Source organism: Neofelis nebulosa, chromosome 2 (assembly GCF_028018385.1).
Source record: "Neofelis nebulosa isolate mNeoNeb1 chromosome 2, mNeoNeb1.pri, whole genome shotgun sequence".
NCBI lineage: Eukaryota > Metazoa > Chordata > Mammalia > Carnivora > Felidae > Neofelis > Neofelis nebulosa.
In genome coordinates, this window is record NC_080783.1 from 133,657,733 (window position 1) to 133,680,685 (window position 22,953).

Below are 22,953 nucleotides of genomic sequence, written 5' to 3' on the forward strand. Positions count from 1 at the left end.
CTCTGAATGGGGACTTTATATATTTGCAATTTGTATGGTTTTTGTTTTATGCACTGGCTATCAGTAGATATTGAAGTGGGGAGATTAGTGTACACTTTCTCATTTTGTTCTCAATCTTGGGGGAAAGAATTAGTTTTTAACCACCATCAGGACATCTGTAGGTTTTGTAAACACTATTTACCAGATTTAGGAAGCTCTTTTCTAGTCCTATTATTACTAAGATTTTATTAAGAATGAATGTCTATCAAATGCTTTCCTTTCATTTATTAAGATGATCATGTTTTGTTTTTTTTCCACCTTAGCCTCTTGATATGGATTACTTTTACTGATTTTCAAAGGTTGGGCTAGCCTGTATTTCCCAAGAAAAACTGCATTTGGTCATGATTTATAAAACTCTTTACACATTACTTAATTCAACTTAATTATTTTGCATCTACACTCATGTGAAATATTGATATGTAGTTTTCTTATATCCTGTCTTGTTTTAGCATCAGGGTAATACAGGACTCATAAAATGAATTTGGAAGTATTCTCTTGTATAGAATTGTTGGTTTCCTCATTAATGTTTAGCAAATTTCACCAGTGAAGCTATCTATCTAGGCCTTTAGTTTTCTTTGCAGAAAGATTTTTAACTACAAAGTAAATTTATTAAGTAGCTATAGGATTGTTCAGGTTACCTACTTCTTGAACAAGCTTTGATATTTTGTCACTTTTATGACGTTGGCCTATTTCATCAAAGTTGCAAATTTATGGAAACACATTTTCAAAATATTCTAAATATTTTCTTACAACTTTGGGGGTATTTTTTCTTTGCAATTTGGCTAGAACTTTCTCAGTGTTATTGATCTTTTAGGCATTAGTTTTGTTTACAATACTTTCTACTGTTCTTACAATTTCACTGATTTATTATTTCCTCTTTCTGATTGTTCTGGGTTTAATTTGCTCTTCTTTTTCTAGTTACTTAAGGTGGAAAACTGAATCATAAATCTGATTTTTCTTCTTTTCTAATATAAGCAAATTCTCACCTTTTGGTATAAGATAAGCAAACACTCTTTTGGTATATTCCACAAATTTTTTAGGAATTTTCACTTTCATTCAGTTCAAATACTTTTTAATTTCCATTAAGAATTGTCTTGATCCACATTATTTAGAAATATTAATATCCAGAAATTTGAACATTTTTCACATTTTTTCTGTTACTGATACCTAATTTAGTTCAACTAAGGTCAGACAATATACTTTATATGATCTGTTAAGGTTTTGAACTTATTAATGTTTTATCAGTACCAAATCATGTGTCTTCCAAATGAATCACTGTTGTTTAGTTCTTGGGATGGAAAGGAAGAAAAATCTTACTATTTATGCATAACAGGTAAACATACAGTTCAAAAACAAAAAGTATACTGTGATATTAAAATTTCATGTAGAGTGATTAGTGAAAAAAATTCTAAAAATGTTCCTTTGGGGAGGGCATATGAAAACATAGCTGCAAAACACTGGATTAGAGGTGTTCCACTATTTTATTTTAAGTTGTGACATAGGTCATACAGAAAGATGCAAAACAACAACAACAAATTACAGACCCCATGTCCCAAGACCCAGATTTAACAGATGTTAATATTTTACCAAAATATTCTTCAAATAACTTTTTAAAAGAAATGTACAATATATAGAGCTATCCAAACCTCAATCTTTCCTTCCACCCTTTTCTCCCACAGCAAGATATTAAATGCCTCCATAAATATTATTTAATGGTATTTTATGCATCTTTTTCTAAGCTCTGAAGTTTCATACAATAAATTACCTCTTGCTCAGACTTGCTTCTTGAATTCTTAAGATTTTCAAATATCCTAGTGTATCAGTACTATATCATAATTTAAAAAAATTAACATTTCTCGTATAGTCAAATACCCCTTTTCTCATTTTCAGTTGATGTAGTTTCTAATAGATGTAACCCCTTTTAATCACAGATGTTCTAACATGTTGATTCATCTCCTAACTTCACCCCAAGGCATTAAAGCTTATGCTTGTTGCATACAGGTCCTCCCTTTCCCAGTATTTTTTCAATATTTAGTGAGTTTGAGCCGTTTACTTTAGATTTCTTACTGGCCTTTATGTGAATCCAATACCTCTATAACAGCTTCCTTTCAGAAAATGTCAGAGTAGGATATATAGTAACTTCAGTTCTTGGATAGAACTGAATAGAGTGAGAACACTATTCCTCCTGAGATCATCAGTTCTCTTATGTACCTAACATATGTGGTTGGCTATCACCTCTCCTGAGCAATCATACTGAGGTCAATATTCTTTGTTTTATATGTATTAGTGAGTTATAAATAAAACAAATATCTTATTAACTTACAGCTAAAGTTTATTAAAAAAAAAAACAAAAAACTCCTCCATTGCTCACAATGGGAAATGTTCTCTTCTTATAGGGTGATGAAGATCAAATAATTACTGTAAGTACAGGTGCTCAATAAATATTATTTTCCCTTACTTCTTTTAAAAGCCTTGATATATCTTGATATTGATTTTAAAGGAGTCTTATTTGTATAGCATATACTTTCCAAATCATCTAAAGCAGAAACCTGAATGCTACTGCCTTTTGATTTACCTAATCAGGATTATGCTGATTCCATTTATGTTACTATAGTAGGAGGCAGAGCCATGCTAGGTTGGGATGAGGAGCACCTGCATTATTCTGTGCCTGACTACTTAAATTTTATACCCTATAGGTCTCACTTCCCTCATACTAATCCCATCCTTTGTAGAAGGCATAAATGGAAAATCACATGGAAATAAAAGTATATATTGTATATTGTAGTAAAACATTTGATTTTGGCTGTCAAGTACCTACTTTCTTAATTTCATAGCACTGTGCTTTTCCTCTGAAGAACAAACCCTTTCTAACTCTCACTTTATGTGGTTTATATGAAACTTCACTCCTTATGCTTTAAGGGTAACATATATGACCCATAGTCAGCCCATAAGGGTGCCAAATCCCTCCAGCAAAAGGAAAAAGTACTTATTTAAAGTTTACTTTGTTTATAGTAACTAAAAAATTCAATGACAGACTAGCTGTTAGGGTTTTTAGTATAGGTTTAAATTATTAGTACTTCTCCATGATTTTTTAAAAAAACTCACTGATAACAAACAATTATCACAATTACCAGGATAATGCTTAGCAGCTCCAGGTATAGCTCTATCCAGTTGAAAGGAAGGAAGGAAGGAAGGAAGGAAGGAAGGAAGGAAGGAAGGAAGGAAGGAAGGAAGGAAGGAAGGAAGGAAGGAAGGAAGGAAGGAAAGAGAGAGAGAGAGAGAGAGAAAGAAAAGAAAGAAAAGAAAAGAAAAGAAAAGAAAGAAGGAAAGGAAGGAAAGGAAGGAAGGAAGGAAGGAAGGAAGGAAGGAAGGAAGGAAGGAAGGAAGGAAGGAAGATCTGTATAAGCCCTGGAAATCCTTCTAATTGGACCTATTCAGGTCATATGCTCAATTTATGAAATAGACACAGTGGTGGGATGGTTGTGCATTATCCATAAACAGGTTAATAATTCCTGGACACCAAAGTTCTTAAACTTGCCAAGAAGTCTCATCGTCCAAGTGTGGCAAGAAGTGTGAAGGCCAAGGACAGGCTGTCCACAAAATGTGCCACCTTGGCATACTAATTATTAAGAATGCTCTCCCCCTCCCCACATTGTCTCCAGAAAGCAGGAAATAAATGAAAGGCACTCTCCCTGAGGTATTTTTATCACCAGAGATAGGAAATTCAGAGCTATGAAGGTTGTGTGAACATATCTTGTTAGTTTTAGTAATTTACAGCCATAGCCTAAATTCTGTTTAGAATCCTTCACTATTTGAAGCTCCCAAATTAAGTTTTCTTTATCTTGTCAGGGGTGCCTGGGTGGCGCAGCTGGTTAAACGTCTTTATCTTGTCAATTCCTCATTGATTTATGTCTGTGTTGGAGTAAGCAGTTAGGTTCTAACAGGATACCTGGAGGCCAGCAACAAGGAAGTCATGGCCAGCTATCAGAAACGTCAGAGAGAGGCCTGTCCTGGTAGCAGTCCACAAGAATCTGGATCAAACCAGACAGGCCCAAGATGGCAGATGCCATGACAGGAAACCCCTGACCAAATTATTAAGAAAAAGTATAAAAGCCTGCTTCCTGCCCCAAGTAATAAATATTCCACCCCCTAGTTAACAACTGTCAGTAAAAGTTAGAAACCCAACCCCTAAGGCACACAGCTCTCTCTTGAGCTCACTTGCTCTCATATCTCCAGAGTATACTTTTCAGTTTAATAAACTTTCCTGCTTATGTCGCTCATCCACTGTGTTGTGTGCCTGTCCTTGAGTTTTTTCAAGACAAGACAGACAGCTCTTGACAACTCCTTCAGCTAGGTTGAGGCCCCCCTGGCCTGGAATCTCCCTGGGTCTCCCCAGTTCACCTAGCAACATCTGCATAAAATGTACAGAAGCATAAAACTTGAATATTTAAGACTTCATGTTATTATTGGGCCTCCATTAATTAAAATTTGTTTTTTTCCTACTATGAATTTGTTTCATGTCAGCTTAATTCTTAGACCAGTTAGAAGAATCTTGAAGGAAATTTTTTCCTCCCCAACAGTTGGCTAGTTGGCAGGATAAACTTTAACTGGCTAAATATTGCTCACCCTGAGATTGCTGTAGTTGAGAAATCCTGGCACATCTGAGACAGCTGGCAAAAGGTAAGATTTCTTACCATGTCAACCTCCTGCAATCTGTCTGCAAGGTCCGGTGGAACAAGCGGCATGAGTCCTTTTTCTTTCTAAATTTAGAGGAGCGAGAGAAAATATTTTTGGAAATAGTTGCTTGGGCTTAGCAATTCGAATTAATTTGGTAGAGAGTACTCTTGGTTTTTACTGATTTCCTCCCAGAGATCATCGCTCCATTGTTATAAAAAGGAATTACTACAGGTTAAGAATATCAGCAAAGTCCCTTACAAGTCTGCTGTTCAAACTAGTATTACAGACTTCTGAGTTCACAATTCTCATCAGACTGGCATATGTTTTGACAAACTTTGCTGTGTGGGTCTCCCACGTAAAAACTGGATGAGGTTTTTCCTTTTGTCTTGCTTTATGTCTTGAGAACTTGGATTTGTGATCTGTGAATATATTCTCTCTGGTCTCCACCACTCTGGAGGGTGTACTTACTGGGGTGCACCTTGGTAGCCACAGAGAGTGAGGATGTGAGATACGAAGTTGAAAGCAGCACTCTCTTTGTCCAGCCAAGCCAGCTCTCAGAAAGGTAAGTCATAAAAGGTCCCAGTCCATAAGGGACTTTTGTGGTTTGCTGCTTATTACTGCCGAAAAGTCCCATTCCAGTAGCATCTGCCTGGTGTCACAGATTAGTGGGTCTATGACTAGAGGTATCTTAGGTTTCTGTGTGCTATCAAAGACACTGTTTTCACTAAACTCATCCACACTGCCTATGTAACAAAGGTTTTTGCTTCCTTAGACTATTTCTGGGAGCTAACTTTGGGATCATGAGAACTGTATCTATCATCTATGCCCTCTAGATATGCCTCTCACATTCATGGCCTAAGCCTAGAAAGTCACCTAGGAGTCTTTCCATAAAAAGGCTTATCGGTTTGAGTTGCTATTAAAATTAGTAAGATCTTGGGGTGCCTGGGTGGCTCAGCGGTTATGCATCCAACTTTGGCTCAGGTCATCATTTTGCAGTTCATGAGTTCGAGTCCTGCATTGGGCTCAGCGCCGACAGTTTGGAGTCTGGAGCTTGCTTCAGATTCTACGTCTCCTGCCCTTTCTGCCCCTCACCCGCTCATGCTCTGTCTCTATCTCTCTCAAAAAATAAACATTAAAAAATAAGTTTTTTTAAATAAAAAAATAAAATCTTACTCATCAATGGTGAGACAATAAATCCTTCACATTGGCTGTTTCAAAAAAACTTCTTTATATAGAGCTCTTACTTGTCTTAATAGTATAATAATTGCGAGCCTTAGGGATTCCCTTGACAAAATGAAAGAGAAATTAGACCTAAGACAAATACTGATGTCTACATTCAAAGTAAATTCCCCTTCTTAAAATCTGGCCCCATCTGCCTATTTTAACTTCCCTTTCCCTACAAAAAGTACTCCAGCCTAAACTCTAGATTCAAAGTATATAGGTTACTTATGTCAATGCTAAATAAAAACCCATGAAGTGGAATTTAACAAAAGCACTGAAGCAAGTGATACGGCTCACTTTCCTGTTTCATAAGAACTCCTACTTTCCAGAGCTCTGTAATCAGGCTCTGCCAGCTGTAGGCATTCCTATGCAATATCATTTGTAGATATATCCTGAACCACCCCACCCAGGGGGAAAAAAATTTCATGTCCCTAGGAGAGCAGTAAATCTTAAAAATTACAAAGCCCGTTTTTACCTCCACTTTCAGAAGAGCCCACCAAATTTAGAAAGAAATTAGAAGATTAGTAGCCACTCACAACCTCCCCACTACAGAATAAACAGATGCCCATAATTTCTTCTGGCCTTCCTACAAATGAACAGCAGGAGGCTGATATTCAGGGGCTAACAGAAGCCAACATTGAATTGTGAAGGCTTCTGTTAAAATAATTTTTACAGAATTTTTTACAAAGATATAAATCTTCTGATTCCCACTTTAGTTGAAATCTCCCTGATCTAAAGAGGCAAGTTTAGTTAAAATGGCTGATCAATCCTGATATTCTAGCTGTAATTCAGTTCTTTGTGGGAATTAGAAACAAGTTTGCCTGCCAAATTTCTACAAAACCAAAAATGCAACTCTAGAAGCAAATCACCCCCTCCCCCCCCCCCCCCGCAGTCTCTACCAATTCCAAAACCTCACCTATTCCTCTTGACACGTTTATAGATACTATAAAGATCAGGATATTGAAGCAAAATTGTCCTGTATTTTAGAAAAAGGTAAATTCTAAACAGCAATTATCCTGTAACTCCTAGAAAACACACACACACACACAATTTACATTCTTTTTCTGTCCCTTAAAGTCATAAATCTTGTATCTCTGAAGTGTAAATACAGCCCACAACTACCAAGGCAAAGGAAAAAAAGAAGGAAGCAGGCCTTTTTTTTTTTTTTTAAATTCTTATTTATTTTCGAGAGAGAGAAACAGAGCACAAGTTGGGGAGATGCAGAGAGGGAGACAAAGAATCCGAAGCAGGCTCCAGGCTCTGAGCTGTCAGTACAGAGCCCTATGTGGAACTCAAACTCATGAATCAGGAGATCATGACCTGAGTCAAAATTGAGTCATTTGGCTCAACCAAATGAGCCACCTGGGCACCCCCTGAAAGCAGCTCTTTTTAAAAAGTACACTGCAAAAGGGCTCTCTTGCCCCTTTTTCTCTTCAAATATTGCTAACTGTAAGGCTTCTGCCTTTGTCAGTATATGTATCTATTGTAGATATATGGCTGTTTCTACCTCCAGTTGGTATTGCTAAAATTAATTTGTAAAAGACCTCTGTTTAATTTGCTTAAAGAAAATTAAGCACATAATTATTTTGAATTCCTAAAATTTCTCAAAAAGAAAAAAGAAAATCCAAATGAATTTCAACTTCATGTGATCTGGGAAAGTATTTGGTATTAAAACTAACTGAAGGTTTTAGTTTAATTAAAATAGACATGTCTTTAGAGTTATCAGCATTAAAATAATACTTTTATTCCACCTGGGTTTACTGAAAGTCAAATAAGTTCATGTAATCTCTACTGCAAAACTTGTCAGCCCAAAACAATATAAACTGAGAATAATGTCAGATTCTGCAGACAGAGTTGTTTTTGTGGGCAACCTACACATAATTGTTAAGAACAAGTAAGTTAGACAGATATAGGTAAGATAAAAAGGTTTTAGGTAAACTTTTAAAATATTGTCCCCAAATCTTTTTGGTAATCTGAAACCTAAAAGTTTTGCTAACTGAGGAGTTAAGGTAAATTTAAGGAATATCTAATAAATCATTTCCAAGTATGATAAAATAATGAAACATTAATTACTGAACATAGATTTATCTACTTTTGGCTTCCTTGTTACAGAGAAACTAAAGATAAGCTTGAGTCTGATACTGAACATTTTATGTTTTACTGAAAGATTATATTTTGAAGAAGCACATTTCTTGAAATTATGAATTATGTCTCATGTCAATTTAATTCTTAGATCAGCTAGAAGAAACTTGAATAATAGAGGAAATTTTCCTGCTGAACAGAGGCAATAGAAGTTCTGGTCATCACAGTGGAGAAATTGACTGTCTAAGATCTCAGAATGTTTACGTCACCTTTGGAATCGGTGTGAGTTGAGAACCACCACAACTACTACTACAAGAGTTAATATTTATGGAGAATTTGAATACAATATAGATATACATATATCAGACTCGTTAAGTATTTTATATTCATCACACATCTTTACAACAACCCTAAGTATTATGATTATGCCCAGGGAAACTGATAGAGAAGGTAATAACTTGACCAAGGCCATAAAGCAATTAAGCCTTAGAAACAAGATGTGATGTTAGAATATACATCTATAAAACCACTGCAGTATACCACTTTTCAGTAAATTAACCTGAACTTCCTGTCACTGTAGAAAAGTTTTATGATTAATTTTTAAAAACTGTTTTTTGCATACCTAACACAATTACATGTTCTAAGGAATAATTTTATTTAGCTCTTAGCTCACTGCTCCTGTCATAAATCTTAATAATTTCAAAATCCACTTAGATATTTCTTTTAATACCCAAGTTTCTCAATATCTTTAATTAATCTCTTTCCATGACTCTGCTTTCACTCAACTACCATGTCCACATCCTGGAACTTGCAGTCACTAATTACCGTATTCTCTCTACTATTGTCAATTGCAGTCACCTTATTCTCTTATTTCAACCTCCCAAATTTGTACTTCTTACTCTAGTATATAACTCCAACATATCTTTAATCATACTGCAATCTGTAATTGATCATACCATTTCTCCATTGTGTCTTAACCTTCATTTTCTCACTTTGCTCTTTACGCAGATCTCTTTCTACACCCCTTCTTTATACTCATTCCCTTGAGTGTATCAACACTTTTTCATTTCTCCCACTTGGCTGTATTCACCTAGGAATATTCCAATTCTAATTAAATTCAATTCTGTCTACTTAGTGATAGCACCAATTCTAGAATACTTGGAAATGAACACAGAACTATTTGACTAGTGTCACTTAAATTAACAACAGACTTCAAAACACCACTTAAGTACCTTCTAGCCATCCTTCTAAGTCTATTCACTCTGCCATTCAAGTGTCTATTTTACACCTTCCTTTTTGCCCCTGGATCCAACACTCTTTTCCTCTTCAAGATCTTACTTCCTTCCTATTTCACTGAAAAAAATAGAACACAACTTCTACATGCTCCTACTATGTATCTACCAAACTATAACCATTTAGACTTACACAATCTGTCCCTTCTGTTGCTATTAATGAGATGTTTGCATGCCCATCTTTAAAACTAACTCTTCTATTTGTACACCATATCTGTACCTCCAGCAATATCCCTTTCCCTCCTATATCATCCTTGGTTTTGCTTTTTCCTCTACTGGATTAGTCCACACAAACGTGCTATATCCTAAATCTTTATAAAACAAAACAAAATCAAAAACCTTTTTGATACTGTATCTCCCTAGATTAAGAGAACATTTTTCTATTCCCCTTGAGAGCAAGACTCTTCTAACAGTCATCTTCATTTCTCACTATATTAAAATTCCTCTCTACTATTCTAATACCTTCTCTCATTTCTTCCATCCATCAAATCAGTTTGTCAGGAGAGAGGTGTGTTAAGAACAGATCTGATGTAGTTGACCACCCCTTCCTACTTGAGATACCTTCTTCATTTGTCTTCTGCCTATTCCTTAGTCTTCTTTACATATTTGACATCTAAACACGAGCATGTTCCCGGATTCACTTCACCATACTTCTAATGCTTACCTTTAAAATTTCTATTTTCTTTATTTCACGATGCTATGAGGAATAAACTGTGGTTCACAACAGCATTCTAACAAAGACCCAAGTCTTTGGGCAGTGATTCTAAGATGAAGCTACTATTACATATTCACAGGACACTTTTAATAAACAAATTAAATATATCAAAGTTTTATATTAACACATAGCTGAAACTAATTTCACTAAGACAACAGGATACTTTTGTATGGGAAACATTTACACCTTTAAGGTTTGGGGGCACCAAAATAAAAGACAATTAAGAACAAGAATACAAATCCCCTGAAGTGGGAAAAATCTCCCACTACTAAAACAAAACAAGCAACAACAAAAAACAGCAAAACTCATAGCCAAACAAACCACTCCTAAAATAATTACAAGAAATAAGAAGTAACATTAGTATAAAAAAAAAAAAAAAGTATGTGAGTGCAGTGGTATCCAGGTAAGAATGAAAAAAAAGCTGTATCCGTAATCATAAAAGAAAATTTCTATTTAGTATTGTAAAATTACCTGAAAAAAAATTTTTTTTTACCTGAAAAATTTTTTATGTAATTATCAAATTACACTTTCCAAATGTATTAAACATAAAGAAAAATTAAGAACATTATTTATTGGAAAGAAAATAATTTATTATATATGAGGAAGATGATTAAAATACATGTAATATATCCCCAATAAACAGATTTAAATGCATATAGATTTAATTTTTAAATATACTTTAAAAGCTGTTACGCACAGTTCCATAGTCCAGGTGTCAATTTCTTCTCCTCAAAGTTGGAAAGCAGTTGGAAGACATGGAAGCAAAAGGAACCTAAAACACCATAAGAATTCATTAAAAATAATGATTATAAAACATTTCAATTGTTTTAAAATAACTAAAAGCTAAAACATTTATATTTAGAAAATTAGTGAATCATGTCAGTACTACAAATTTTTGATTGTCAACATAAACAGCTTATATGGAAACGGATTTATAACATTAGAAAATAAAACATTTTAACTGTCTCTATTAAAAAATAGCAGTTTCAACATCAGCAAATTTTCATACTCTTAGAGTGATAATTTATTAACAGAATTTTGAATTATTTTCATAGTACTAGTAAATAGCAGGATTTGCAAGAAATGTAGAAGCTCTAATTCTTGATTTTCCTACTTGTAGAAGGTTGGATGGCTAGGCATCTAACCATTCTAATCTAAGTAGTATCTAAACTGGTCAGCCCTTGTAACTACTGAAGGAACCTTTTCGAATTAGATTGTTGGTCTCATTCACAGAAATTCTGATTTATTAGTTTTAGGAGAAAGCCCAGGAACCTTTATATGTAAAAATCCTTCCTCAGTGGTTCTCAACCTTGGTCACACATTAGGAGGGTTGAAAAATTCCAGTATCTATGTTGTACGCCAGACCAATTAAATCAAAATGGAGAGAAACCTAAGCAATAGTGTTATTTTTCAGGGTTGTTTTCTTTTTTCTTTATCAGTATTTTTGAAAAGTTTCTCAGGTGATTCCAAAATGTGGCCAGGATTAAAAACCACTGTTTTTGGGTAATACCGGTCATCAACTAGTCTGGAAACCACTGTTATTATGTATACCTACCAGTATTGTTTCTTTTCAATTAATGTGCTACCCTGAGTCAACATTATGTCTTCTCCTCTCTGTTCCTCTTTTCTTATTCCTTTTGTTTTGTTTAGAAAAAGAAAGAGGAAAAAAGATACTTCTGCTTGCTATCTATCTCAAAAGACATATCAATATTAAAACCTCAGATGTGAGGTCTGCTCCTCTTATTTGGAACTGACAAGGAAATCCAGTTATTTTAATTTTCATTATGTGTACTTTTTTAAATGAAAAAAATCCTTTCCCCAAACAAAATTTACAACACATTACATAGAATACCTAAACCAGATACATCACAAAACAGAAGGCATGTTACTGAATTAGGTTTAGGAAATACATAAATATAAGAAACAAGACTAATTTCTGTGTTAAAGCAAATGCATACATTCTCCAAGTAAATACGTTGACCTGATTCACTAACTTTCCCTGGAAAAATTACATAACCTCAAGAATGGCATAGAAAATTCAGCAACAAAGCAAAAAAACCAAAAAAACAAAAACAACAACAAAAAAAACAAAACAAAACAAAAAACAAAAAAACTCCCCAAAAAACAACAAAAAAAACCACATAAATGATTTGTCCAATCAATGTTGATAATTTTAAAAATAACTCATTTGAATAAAATTATAAAAAACTATTGCTTATTCTGAATCCATGAGTTGGAAAGTGACAAAACATTTCTAGGAAGAACAAAAAACACTGCCCCAAAAAGGATACAACAAGAAAGGATACACTTTGTATGACAGTATTACAGCAGTATTTACGCAGGAATGCTTCTAAAGAAGAACAGCAGAATTCAGTTTAATTTTTTTTTCTCAGTTTTCACATTATATTTACAAATAAATTACTTTTTTAAACACACACTGAAAATTGTTTATTTTTAACTGGTCCATTAAGGTATTTGTAAGAATTCTGACTACATCAGGATATATACTTCACAAAATTCAAATTATCATGGCATTTCACAAAAGGAATAAACATTTTGCAAAATTTTCCCTAATTATATTTTTTTCAGCTTAACACCAGTGAAGTTGACCAAGTTATTTCATGTTCCTCCAGTTTATAAAGGCAGGAAGATTTAAAATAAAACAAAATGAATGTATTTCTACTCATTTGATTTCCTAAAATCAAACAATGTAACACAAACTTTGAAGCTTAAAATGGTTAATTCTACCACTTCTAATCATTAAATTTTTAAGTACGCATTAAAATTACTTATTGGAAAGGCAAAAAATTTCATGCCTCAAAAAATATGTAAATAGTTCTGTGACATATATAATTAGTAATGCAAATTCTTAGGCCCATTAAGAGTGACCAATTTGTCTTGGCTTGGTAGACACTTTCCCAGTCTCAGCACAGGAAAACTGGGATGACTGACTACCCAAGACCCCTACTCCAGACCTACTGAGTTAGAAAATGGGTGAGGGTGAGGGGAAGCCTAGCAAACTGTTTTATCAGACCTTCAGAATACCATAATACATATTAAAGTTTAAGAAGCATTGCTTTCCTCTAGCTAGAAAAAGATTTAAGACAAAGACTCATTCCTCTCATAAATTCATTCTCCAAACTAAATTTTTACATACATATGGGCTTTATTCATAAGGTAGTTATAATTTTGAAATTCACTGAGAATTAACTGCACAGTGACACAGAGAGATAGAGACATGGGTGGATCGATCAATTGATTCACATCCTTTAAAAACCTTAGGAGATACCTGAATTTATCACTATCAGGCTTTTATCTTTCCTTAATTTTATCTCAAGACAGTTTGTTCTTTTATTATGTTATATCCACACTTACCTTTATTAATTTTTAACACTTTCTTTTTCCTTCTTTAGAATCTTGTTTTGGTCTAGCAGATCGAGCAAATTGCTAATATTTAAAAATTAAGGTTTCCTTCACAAACATGACAGTAATCCTCTCTAAATAATTATTAAGAACATTCTAATATAGGGTAGAAGTACAGTTTTTAAATTTTTTTAATGTTTATTTATTTTTGAGAGAGGCAGAGCGTGAGCAGGGGAGGAGCAGAGATAGGAGACACAGAATCCGAAGCAGGCTCCAGGCTCTGAGCTGTCAGCGCAGAGCCTGATGTGGGGCTTAAACCCATGAACCTTGAGATCACGATCTGAGCCGAAGTTGGATGTTCAACCGACTGAGCCACCCAGGCGCTCAAGAAGTACAGTTTTTAAAATGTATCTCTTATACTTGTCTTCCTACTCTCAGACATTTGTCAAATATTTTTTTGAGTGCCTACTTGCTCCCCATGATTTGCAAAAGTAAAAAATTTACCTTTTCTTTATAGTCATTTTTTTTACACCTGGACCTTCACTACATATATCCCTCTGATTTCCATCTTGCAAACTGCATTAACTACTAAAAGCAGAATGTTTAATCAATAATATATTTTGGTAAATTTTCAAATAGAAATATGAATTACAAAATAAAACAGTAAAACTGCAGTGAATCATATCTTTTTTTAATGACTCCTAGTGGATTTGTGAATACTATAGTCTTTTAGGCTTAGCATAAAAATGTACTACTGAGCTGTAGAAATGAAATGTTTAAACATGGCTAAATTTTAATAACCCCATGCTGCTGAGGTTCCTCTATTCTCCAATAAAAATCTAAACAACCACCTGATCCAGCTAAGTATGTTTGTAACTGAGCATCTGGAGCTAGAATGCCAAGTGTTGAGACTTCTTAACAATAACATAAAAATTAGTTGGAAGTATACCCTTCTGCTTAAAAGACACATTGTCTTTGGAACAGACTGTTTAAAGGATACAACCACCATAGGTTTTCCAAAAAGAACATATCCATTAGCTTCCTTTAAGGCTTTTGCTGCTGCTTTTTCATTTGGAAGTCCAATGAAAGCTTGTCCTTTCATGCGACCTTCTTTCATCAAACGTATATCAAACCTAGAAGTCAAGGAAGAAAAAGAGGTTTTGATTTAAAGAATGTCAAACAATTTTGATGAGGGGAATAGAAATGTGTCAAACAACTAAAATTTTTTCTATTTCAGAGTATAAATTACTACAGTGTCTGATTAGAACATTACTCGAGACTTCTTAAAATTATGTTTTGTATTCTGTTCTAAAATTGATTCTACGTAATATAAGTTTGATAATGTGCTTATTTTTTTTTTTTTAATTTTTTTTTTTTTTTTCAACGTTTATTTTATTTTTGGGGACAGAGAGAGACAGAGCATGAACGGGGGAGGGACAGAGAGAGAGGGAGACACAGAATCGGAAACAGGCTCCAGGCTCTGAGCCATCAGCCCAGAGCCTGACGCGGGGCTCGAACTCACAGACCGTGAGATCGTGACCTGGCTGAAGTCGGACGCTTAACCGACTGCGCCACCCAGGCGCCCCGATAATGTGCTTATATCTAGCTTTTTAAAGCTATGTTAAATGTATTTAGGTAGTTTATTTTTATTTATTTTTTGGGGTGTACCAAATTACTTTGTTTGAAGGAATGTTACAAATGAAGGAAGTTAAGTAGATGTTTTGGTACAACTTATAGAAAAGGGAAAATGTCACCCCAACATACATGCACTGCCTCGGTGACCAGGGAAGTCACCCATGTGGCGATGGGAAGACAGCCTAAGGCTTAGCTCTCATTATCACTGTTTCCCAACGTGTGCTTGTCAAAGAGATACTCTGCCATGCTGTATTTACATAGTTTAAAAATTATATTGCTAGAAACTATGAAAACAAATTTAAATTTTTATTTTGTAGCTCTATTTTTAAAAAATTTCATACAGCCAACTCAATACTATCTACCCAAGTGACAAAAAACAACTACATAACCAAGAACAGAAAGGCTGAGAGGTACCACAGAAAAGTAACATAGAATTTCAAAGTAGAAACGGACTTTATTATCTAGTCAAAATCATTTTTACAAGTGACGCCTACAGAGAATGAGTGACTTCTTCAAGGTCATACAGATAGAGTGAAACAGAAATCAGATTTTTTTTATTCTAAGTGTAGTATTCTATTATTTTATAGCATATTCATTTTTCAACATTTTTTGGAAAACTATATTAGAAAATCGGAAAAACCAAACTGTAATTTACAACTAAAGTACTGCCTACAACTGTGACAGTCCATACAAAGCATTTTAAAAATGCAGTAATTTTTTTTTAATTCACATGACTAGTCCCATGGAAAACAATTAATTGATCATTTTGACGTATACAGCTTTCTCCATATAGAATTATCTTTCCCCTCAAATTCTAAATGCAGCAACACAAAAAAACAGAGGAAATGGATAGACACACACACACATATGTATTTATGTACACTAAACATTTCATACATATATTCTTCTGTTTCTTATAATGATTCAAAAGTAGAAACAAGAAAAAGAACCAGTATTTTGCATGCCTAGCAACAGAAACTATTGGTATAGTATAAGAGATATTTGCCACTGACAAGTATAAACAAGCCAGACAGACTTTAAAAGATTAAAACAAGACTAACTAGTTCCAGTTACTCTTTTATCTCCACTCTTTTACCTCTACTCAAGTCTCTCTCTTTGCCTTTTCTACTTTTCCCTACTTCTAATTTATATGGTTGAGGGTCTTAAATACTTGAGTTCACTAATGATGGCATTTTAAAGAATGATATTCTAACTCTAAACATTAGCTTTTAACTCATTTACAAATCACATCCATTTCTTTTGCTCTCACCAAAAGTGGGAGACTTGCTTAATGCAGACTAATTAAAAGAAGGGAAGTTACTACCAATGTTAAGAATCTGAAAATTAGGCCTGACTGCTATATATTCCTGCATGAGTTATTAAAGCAGTAGTTTCCAAAGTGTAGTCTTTGAACCAGCAGCTTTGGCATCATCCATGAGCTTTTTAGAAGTACAAATTCATGGGTCTTACCTCAACCCCGATGGACTGAAGAAACTGTTTTTACCAAGCTCTCCAGGTGATTTTTACTCAGGGTAAAGTTTGAGAACCACTGCTTTACAACTGGGGATTAACACTGGAATTTATGCTACTTGGATAAATAAAGTTTTATTGGAACTCAGCCATAAGTAATAGTTTATGTATTGTTTATGCCTGCTTTCATACTACAAAAGTAGAACTGAGTAGCTCCAACAGACGCTTTATGACCTGTAATAAATTAAAAATAGAAAATGTCTGCTACCTGCCCATTTACAAAGAAGTTTGCTGACTACAGCTTTAGATATCTAAAACTTATGCAACAGGGAAAATGCTGGGATAAAAAGGGGTTAATTTGTAACAGATAAAATAAAAAAATTTAAGAATATGCTTCCACTTACATTATCCGTTGTGTTTCTGAAGAAAAGTCAACGTATCTCCCAAAAATAAACTTAAGGTCCTAGAATTTTAATAAGAAAAAGACAAATAAGAAGGTTCAGGGGAAAAAAAAGGTAAAATAAAAAGCCAATTTATAAATTTCAACTTACCTTTTCTTGAACATGTTTAGCTAAATTCTTTACGTAAATTCTACAGTTTGGTTCACCAGGTTCATAACTTCTGAAAACTGAAAGTGTTTCCATTTCTTATTTAAAAGGAAAACAAAACAATATAAAATTAGTATTTTTTCATTAATTTTTTTCAAAGAAAAACCATAATAACAAATACAAATGTTAAATAGATGAAAAAAGCATATGAAATTGTCAAAACTATAGCCATTAATAGCAGTATTATTAACAAAAATACCCACTAAAAATGTGAGTTGATAATATGAAAATAAATTTAAGAACTTCAGGCATCTAGGGGCACTGGGTGGCTCAGTCAGTTAAGCATCTGACTTTGGCTCAGGTCATGATCTCACAGTTTGTGAGTTCGAGCCCCACGTGGGGCTCTGTGCTGACAGCTTTGAGCCTGGAGCCTACTTCAGATTCTGGGTCTTCCTCTCTGCCCCTCCCCCCACTTATGCTCTATCTCTCTCTGTCTCTCAAAAATAAATCAACATTAAAAAAAAAAAAAAAAAAAAAAAAGAACTTCAGGCATCTAGAATAACCAAAACTTATCCAATAAAATATTATTGAGGCTCCTTTATGATGTTACTTTATTAAAAAGACTGAAGCAATTTAATGTTATCAACCATTTGTGTCACTGTTTTGCTTAAAGTCAATTTCCCAAACCACCAGGCACAAACACAGTCAAATGTAAGTATTAATTTAGTCAAACCTGATAATCAAGTATTTCATACACATTGTGGCTTCTGAATCCCTATACAGTTACTCCTATTAAGTGTCAATTATCAGTTCCTAACAACTGACATTCTATGCAAAAATGCTAGTTGGAGGGTTATTTCCCATTATTATGGAAAAAATTATTAACATGCTACACGTCAATTAAAACCCCTAATTTCCTAAAATATAGTAAAACAGGAAAAATTCTTTAGAAATAAAAAACTATCATGTTAGGAAATAAAATCCATAAACACATTAATCCATTAATCACTACAAAATTGAAACTTTTTTTTTAAAACAAACAACTGCTTTGCATGCATCTCAGACACAATATTGTGATGATATATCTACTGTATTTGGAATATAGAACTACAAATTATGGGCCACTTGATTTTTTTAAATGTCATATGAAAGTTTTAGGAATGAAAACAAAAATTTCTTCCAATTATATATAGACTGAAAACACTGTATTGAGAGACACTTTCCTCCCTACCGAATATGGGTATTAAAAATCAAAAAAAGTGATTAAAAACATTAACTGGAAAGATGTTTTGAAGGATATGCCTTAAATATGGTAAAGAACATGAAAAGTTTTGTTTCTGAAGCATCAAAGAAATGGAATGAGCACTGGTTTATTTCACAAAATTACCTTCTCTAGAAATTCTGCCTTTTTCCAACTCCCTTCTAGAAATACACTCTGATGGCATTTCATCACAGTCTTCTTTAATCTCCTCTGTGATGTTCAAATTAGGTTTGGGGAAGATTTTTCCAAATCCTACATTGGGTGCATCACCCTCAGTAGCAGGTAAATCTAAAAGTTAACGTTAACAACAGCAATTAAAAATTCCCTCCCTTCAAACAGGTTTTGTTTTCCATTTTAAGGTATCTTCTGGCACTAAAACTCTGTAGTGTTTTTCTCAATGCTTTAGAACTTTTCTGTAGGCAAACTTTTTCTGTAAATGTTCAAATAGCAAATATTTTAGGCTTTGCAGACCATATGGTTTTTATCATGGCTATTAAACTCTGTCACTGTAACATGAAACAGACACAGACAAAAGCTAAACAGTCAAATGGTTGCTTTGTGTTGCTACCTGTAAGGGCCTGCAAAGTGGAAAGAAAATGAATTTATTTTCAAGGAATTTAGTTTGAGGTGCCAGAGGGGATAGCTGATTAAATGTGGTGAGCAAGATAAGCAGAAACGTGTGTTGGAGGGGAGGGGGTGTCAACAGTATTTTGTTTAACCTACCCACTCTGAACTATGAATAATTACATGAAAGAAATCTGCAATTCATTAAATAAATTACATAACTATCAAAGGCATTCTGTAATGGCATGTGGTCATTCAAGATTATACAATGCATTTGATGACTTCATAATGCTACATCAGAATATTAGAAAACAACCATCAAAGATTATTAAAAGATTAAGATCAGAACATTTGATGTAATCATAAGACACTTTCATTCGAAGTTACCAAAAAAACTTCATTAAACCTCTCCCCACTCTCCCACCAAAAAAAAAAGTCAATCCTACTCTTGAATCCTGCAAGAAGTACAGAAAAACAAGTACTCATACTTAAGAGATTACTGACTAGGAAAATTAAAAAACACTGCAATTTTTAAAAATTTTTTGAATGTTTATTTATTTTTGAGAGAGAAAGAACAAACAAGCAGGGAGGGGCAGAGAGAGAGGGAGACACGAAATCTGAAGCAGGCTCCAGGCTCTAAGCTATCAGCACAAAGCCCAATGTGGGGCTTGAACTCACAAACTGCAAGGTCATGACCTGAACTGTTGGAAGTCTAACACTTAACAAACTGACCTATCCAGGTGCCCCAACATGGCAAATTTTAAATTTTATATAGGAACATTAAAGATTTCATTTACAAAACATGAATTTTACCTTCAGCAAAAATTAAACTGGTATGGGAAGGATAGGGTTAGGGTTAAACGTTCACTAGAAAAATTCTAGTCATACTACCAAAAAACTAAAAAGCTATGTAAATAGTGCAAAGAATATGCCATATTTAGAATTATAAAAGTTTGTACGTAATGTTGAAAAATTGTTGTACAAACAGATCTCCTGTGGCCTGAAAGCATCAATAAGAAAAAAAAAAACTTTAAGACTGCTTCTACTAGTACTTCAACATTACTACTTGCACTGATGTAGAATGGGAAGACTATTACCCTCTCATACAGGTCTAAACCTTTGAGAAAATTAAACTTAAAAACTAAAAATATTGCATGTAAGGGTGACTAACATGAAACAAGAAAGAAAAATATACAAAAAGAAAAATACAGGGGTGTCTGGGTGGCTCAGTCAGTTAAGCATTGGGCTCTTGATCTTGGTTCAGATCATGATCTCAGTTTGTGGGTTTGAGTCTTGAATCGGGCTCTACGCTGATGGCATAAGAACCTGGTTGGGATTCTCTTTCTCCCTCTCTTTCTGTGTCCCTCCCCTGGTTGGGCTCACTCTCTCTCTCTCTCTAAACAAACATATATATATATATATATATATATACATACATATATATATATATATATATATATATGTATGTATATATATACATACACACACACACACACACACACATATATATATATATATATAAGCAAAAAAGGAGCTATCTGTGCTCTACCTACTGTTCATTTATTAAACAACAATAGCTAATATTTAGACATTTAGACCAGGCCAAGCAGTTTACTTGGATCATCTTGGTTGTTTCTCACAATATTTATTATCTCCTCTTCTGTGATGGGAACTGTGCTCTGGGGCCAGGGTACTGCACATGCTGCCTCTCTGGTGGAGATTATGGTCAGATGGCTGACACAAGCCCAACCCTAATGCCAGCAGGGCCAGGACAAGAGTACAGATGGAAGCATCATACCATTCTCTTAAAAAAAAAAAAAAAAAAGAAGAAAAAAAAGGAAATGCCTTCTCACTAACAATGAGAAAGGACTTAAAAGCAGTTTTTCCACTCACTTTCTAACAGTTATTGGAACTCTGATCATATATTCACATAAGTGCTCAAAAACACATGTGCAAAAATTTATGTTCCAGTGGTTTCTCAAATAGTAAACATAAACAACCTCAACTTCTACCAACAGAGCATGGTTAAATAAAGATTGATGAAGGACACTTGGGTGGCTCGGTCAGTTGAGCATCCAACTTTGGCTCAGGTCATGATCTCACAGTTCGTGGGCTCAAGCCCTGCATCAGGCTCTGTGCTGACAGCTCAGAGCCTGGAGCCTGCTTCGGATTCTGTGTGTCTCTCTCTCTGCCCCTCCCTCACTCATGCTCTCTCTCTCTCCCTGTCTCAAAAATATACAAACATTAAAAAAAAATAAAAATAAAGATTAATGCAACTAGACTATGTAGTATTATGCAACCATAAAACAAAATAAGGTATATATTTTATATACCCCACCTCAAACAGTGGGGTTTGAGGTGTTAACTCTTAAAATGTTACTTTATATGTTTATTTTCTATAAGCTCGTATTATTTCCAAAATTAAAAAACAAGATTAAAAAAAAAGGAATGTCATTATAATATCAAATTAATGCCTAAAGTAAGCAGAAAAAGTATCTGTAATGTTAATAATCTTTAAACTTAACACCATCTTAGTAAACAATCTTCCATGTCTTTTGGATAAAAAAAAAAATATTTACATGAAATCTACAACAGACACAATAGTCACATAGCTTGTTTCCTAATCAATAATACAACATCACATCTAACAGTGAAAACATAAGTCAACAGAAGAAACTTTTCCATTGTATTTTTAGTGTAAACATCAGCAAAAACCAGACTAAATTTCACCCCATAGTTCATTACTAGCAAAAGGCAACAGTGATGGTCTCATCATTAAGGACTAATTTTGATTACAGGAAAAAGTTCAAAATGGATAGTATTTCATGATATTAAGGAAGTCTGCATATTTCAAATATTTAATTCTAACACAAAAAGCAGATTAAGAATTTTTACATAGCATATTAAAGAACTAGAATATACTTACCATAATTTTGTTCTTCACAATTTTGTTCTTTTCCTAGATCTTTCTTAAATGCAGATGGCATGTCAGTAGATATATGAAATTCAATTTTCTTATTACCTACAGGTTGTGGTTGGTCAAATACATCCGAAGGTAACAACACTGGATGTAAACTGCTGTTTATAAACAGTGACAGCATTACTTTGTAATTGCAGATAAAATCCTGAGTAAAACTTCATTTCATATTTACCATAACAATGATAAAGTGCTCATAATACTATAAGCATTACACAAAGTAACTTCCACTTAATACTTCAATAAATCCTAACAAATTTTCTAATATGAGTATTATTAAATTCCTAGTTAGACAAGGAGATTGACATTAAGGGATATCACTCATTAGATGATAGAGACAGTACTTGGGGACTACTGATTCCAAACTTGAGGATATTTACCAATACACAAAGAAGTTCATTCTATGTTTAATATACGCATTTTTATGTACTGTATTCTATATGCTGTACAATAAAGCTGTACTGTCCAACAGAATTTCCACTAGCCAAACATGTGGCTAATGAGCACTTGAAATACTGCTTTCCAAATTAAAATATAAGCATATAAAATACACACAAGAATATAGCAACTTTGTACAAAAAAATGTTGAATGTCAATAATTGTTTATATTAATTATAAGCTAAAATAATATTTTGGATATTATGGGATAAATAAAATATACTATCAAAATGAATTTCATCTGCATCTTTTTACTCCTTTAATGTGGCTATTGGAAAACTGAATTTGGTTTACATAACTTATCTTTAGTTATTTGTGCTGCTATAGAGATTAAAAGCATGGGACTGTGGTATCTAGACATACATAGGTAAGAAACATACATCATATTTATACTTAATATGAAACTTTAAAAAAATAAGACTCATTCCTTTCAAATGGAAAAAAGATTTTTAGCAAACTCTCTATGAAGTTACTTACAAGTTCAAGGGAAATTATATTGTAGAATAGCTAAAAAAAAACAAAACTAAAATTGCAATTAATGATAATTTTATCTAAGATATTAAAATGCATAGAATTCCATGGCAAACAGGCAAGTAAAATATCTGCCATAAATTGTTTTTAAATGACATGAGTTAAGCAAGTAGACAAAGTACACAGAAAATGCTTATTTC

At 33.7% G+C, this 22,953-nt stretch overlaps 1 protein-coding gene across 4 annotated transcripts in view; it reads right to left on the reverse strand.

Annotated features, from left to right (window-relative positions):
• Positions 1-4,649: 4,649 nt before the first annotated feature.
• The window catches only part of RNPC3 (RNA binding region (RNP1, RRM) containing 3), a 33,366-nt gene continuing 15,062 nt past the window's right edge, over positions 4,650-22,953 (reverse strand). Inside the window, exons 9-17 of one of the 4 annotated variants that reach the window (XR_009257902.1) lie at positions 21,794-21,945; positions 18,430-18,591; positions 17,046-17,140; positions 16,899-16,957; positions 14,390-14,522; positions 13,402-13,473; positions 12,333-12,376; positions 11,582-11,660; positions 4,650-10,798 (exon numbers count right to left, since the gene is read on the reverse strand). Coding sequence is in view for 3 of the 4 variants with exons in the window: in XM_058716367.1 (XP_058572350.1) it covers positions 13,414-13,473; positions 14,390-14,522; positions 16,899-16,957; positions 17,046-17,140; positions 18,430-18,591; positions 21,794-21,945 (661 nt within the window). In the remaining variant the exon portion in view is untranslated. Of the gene's footprint in view, positions 10,799-11,581; positions 11,661-12,328; positions 12,377-13,401; positions 13,474-14,389; positions 14,523-16,898; positions 16,958-17,045; positions 17,141-18,429; positions 18,592-21,793; positions 21,946-22,953 lie in introns of those variants that run through there. The other 3 variants (XM_058716367.1, XM_058716366.1, XM_058716368.1) reach the window with 3 other exon arrangements.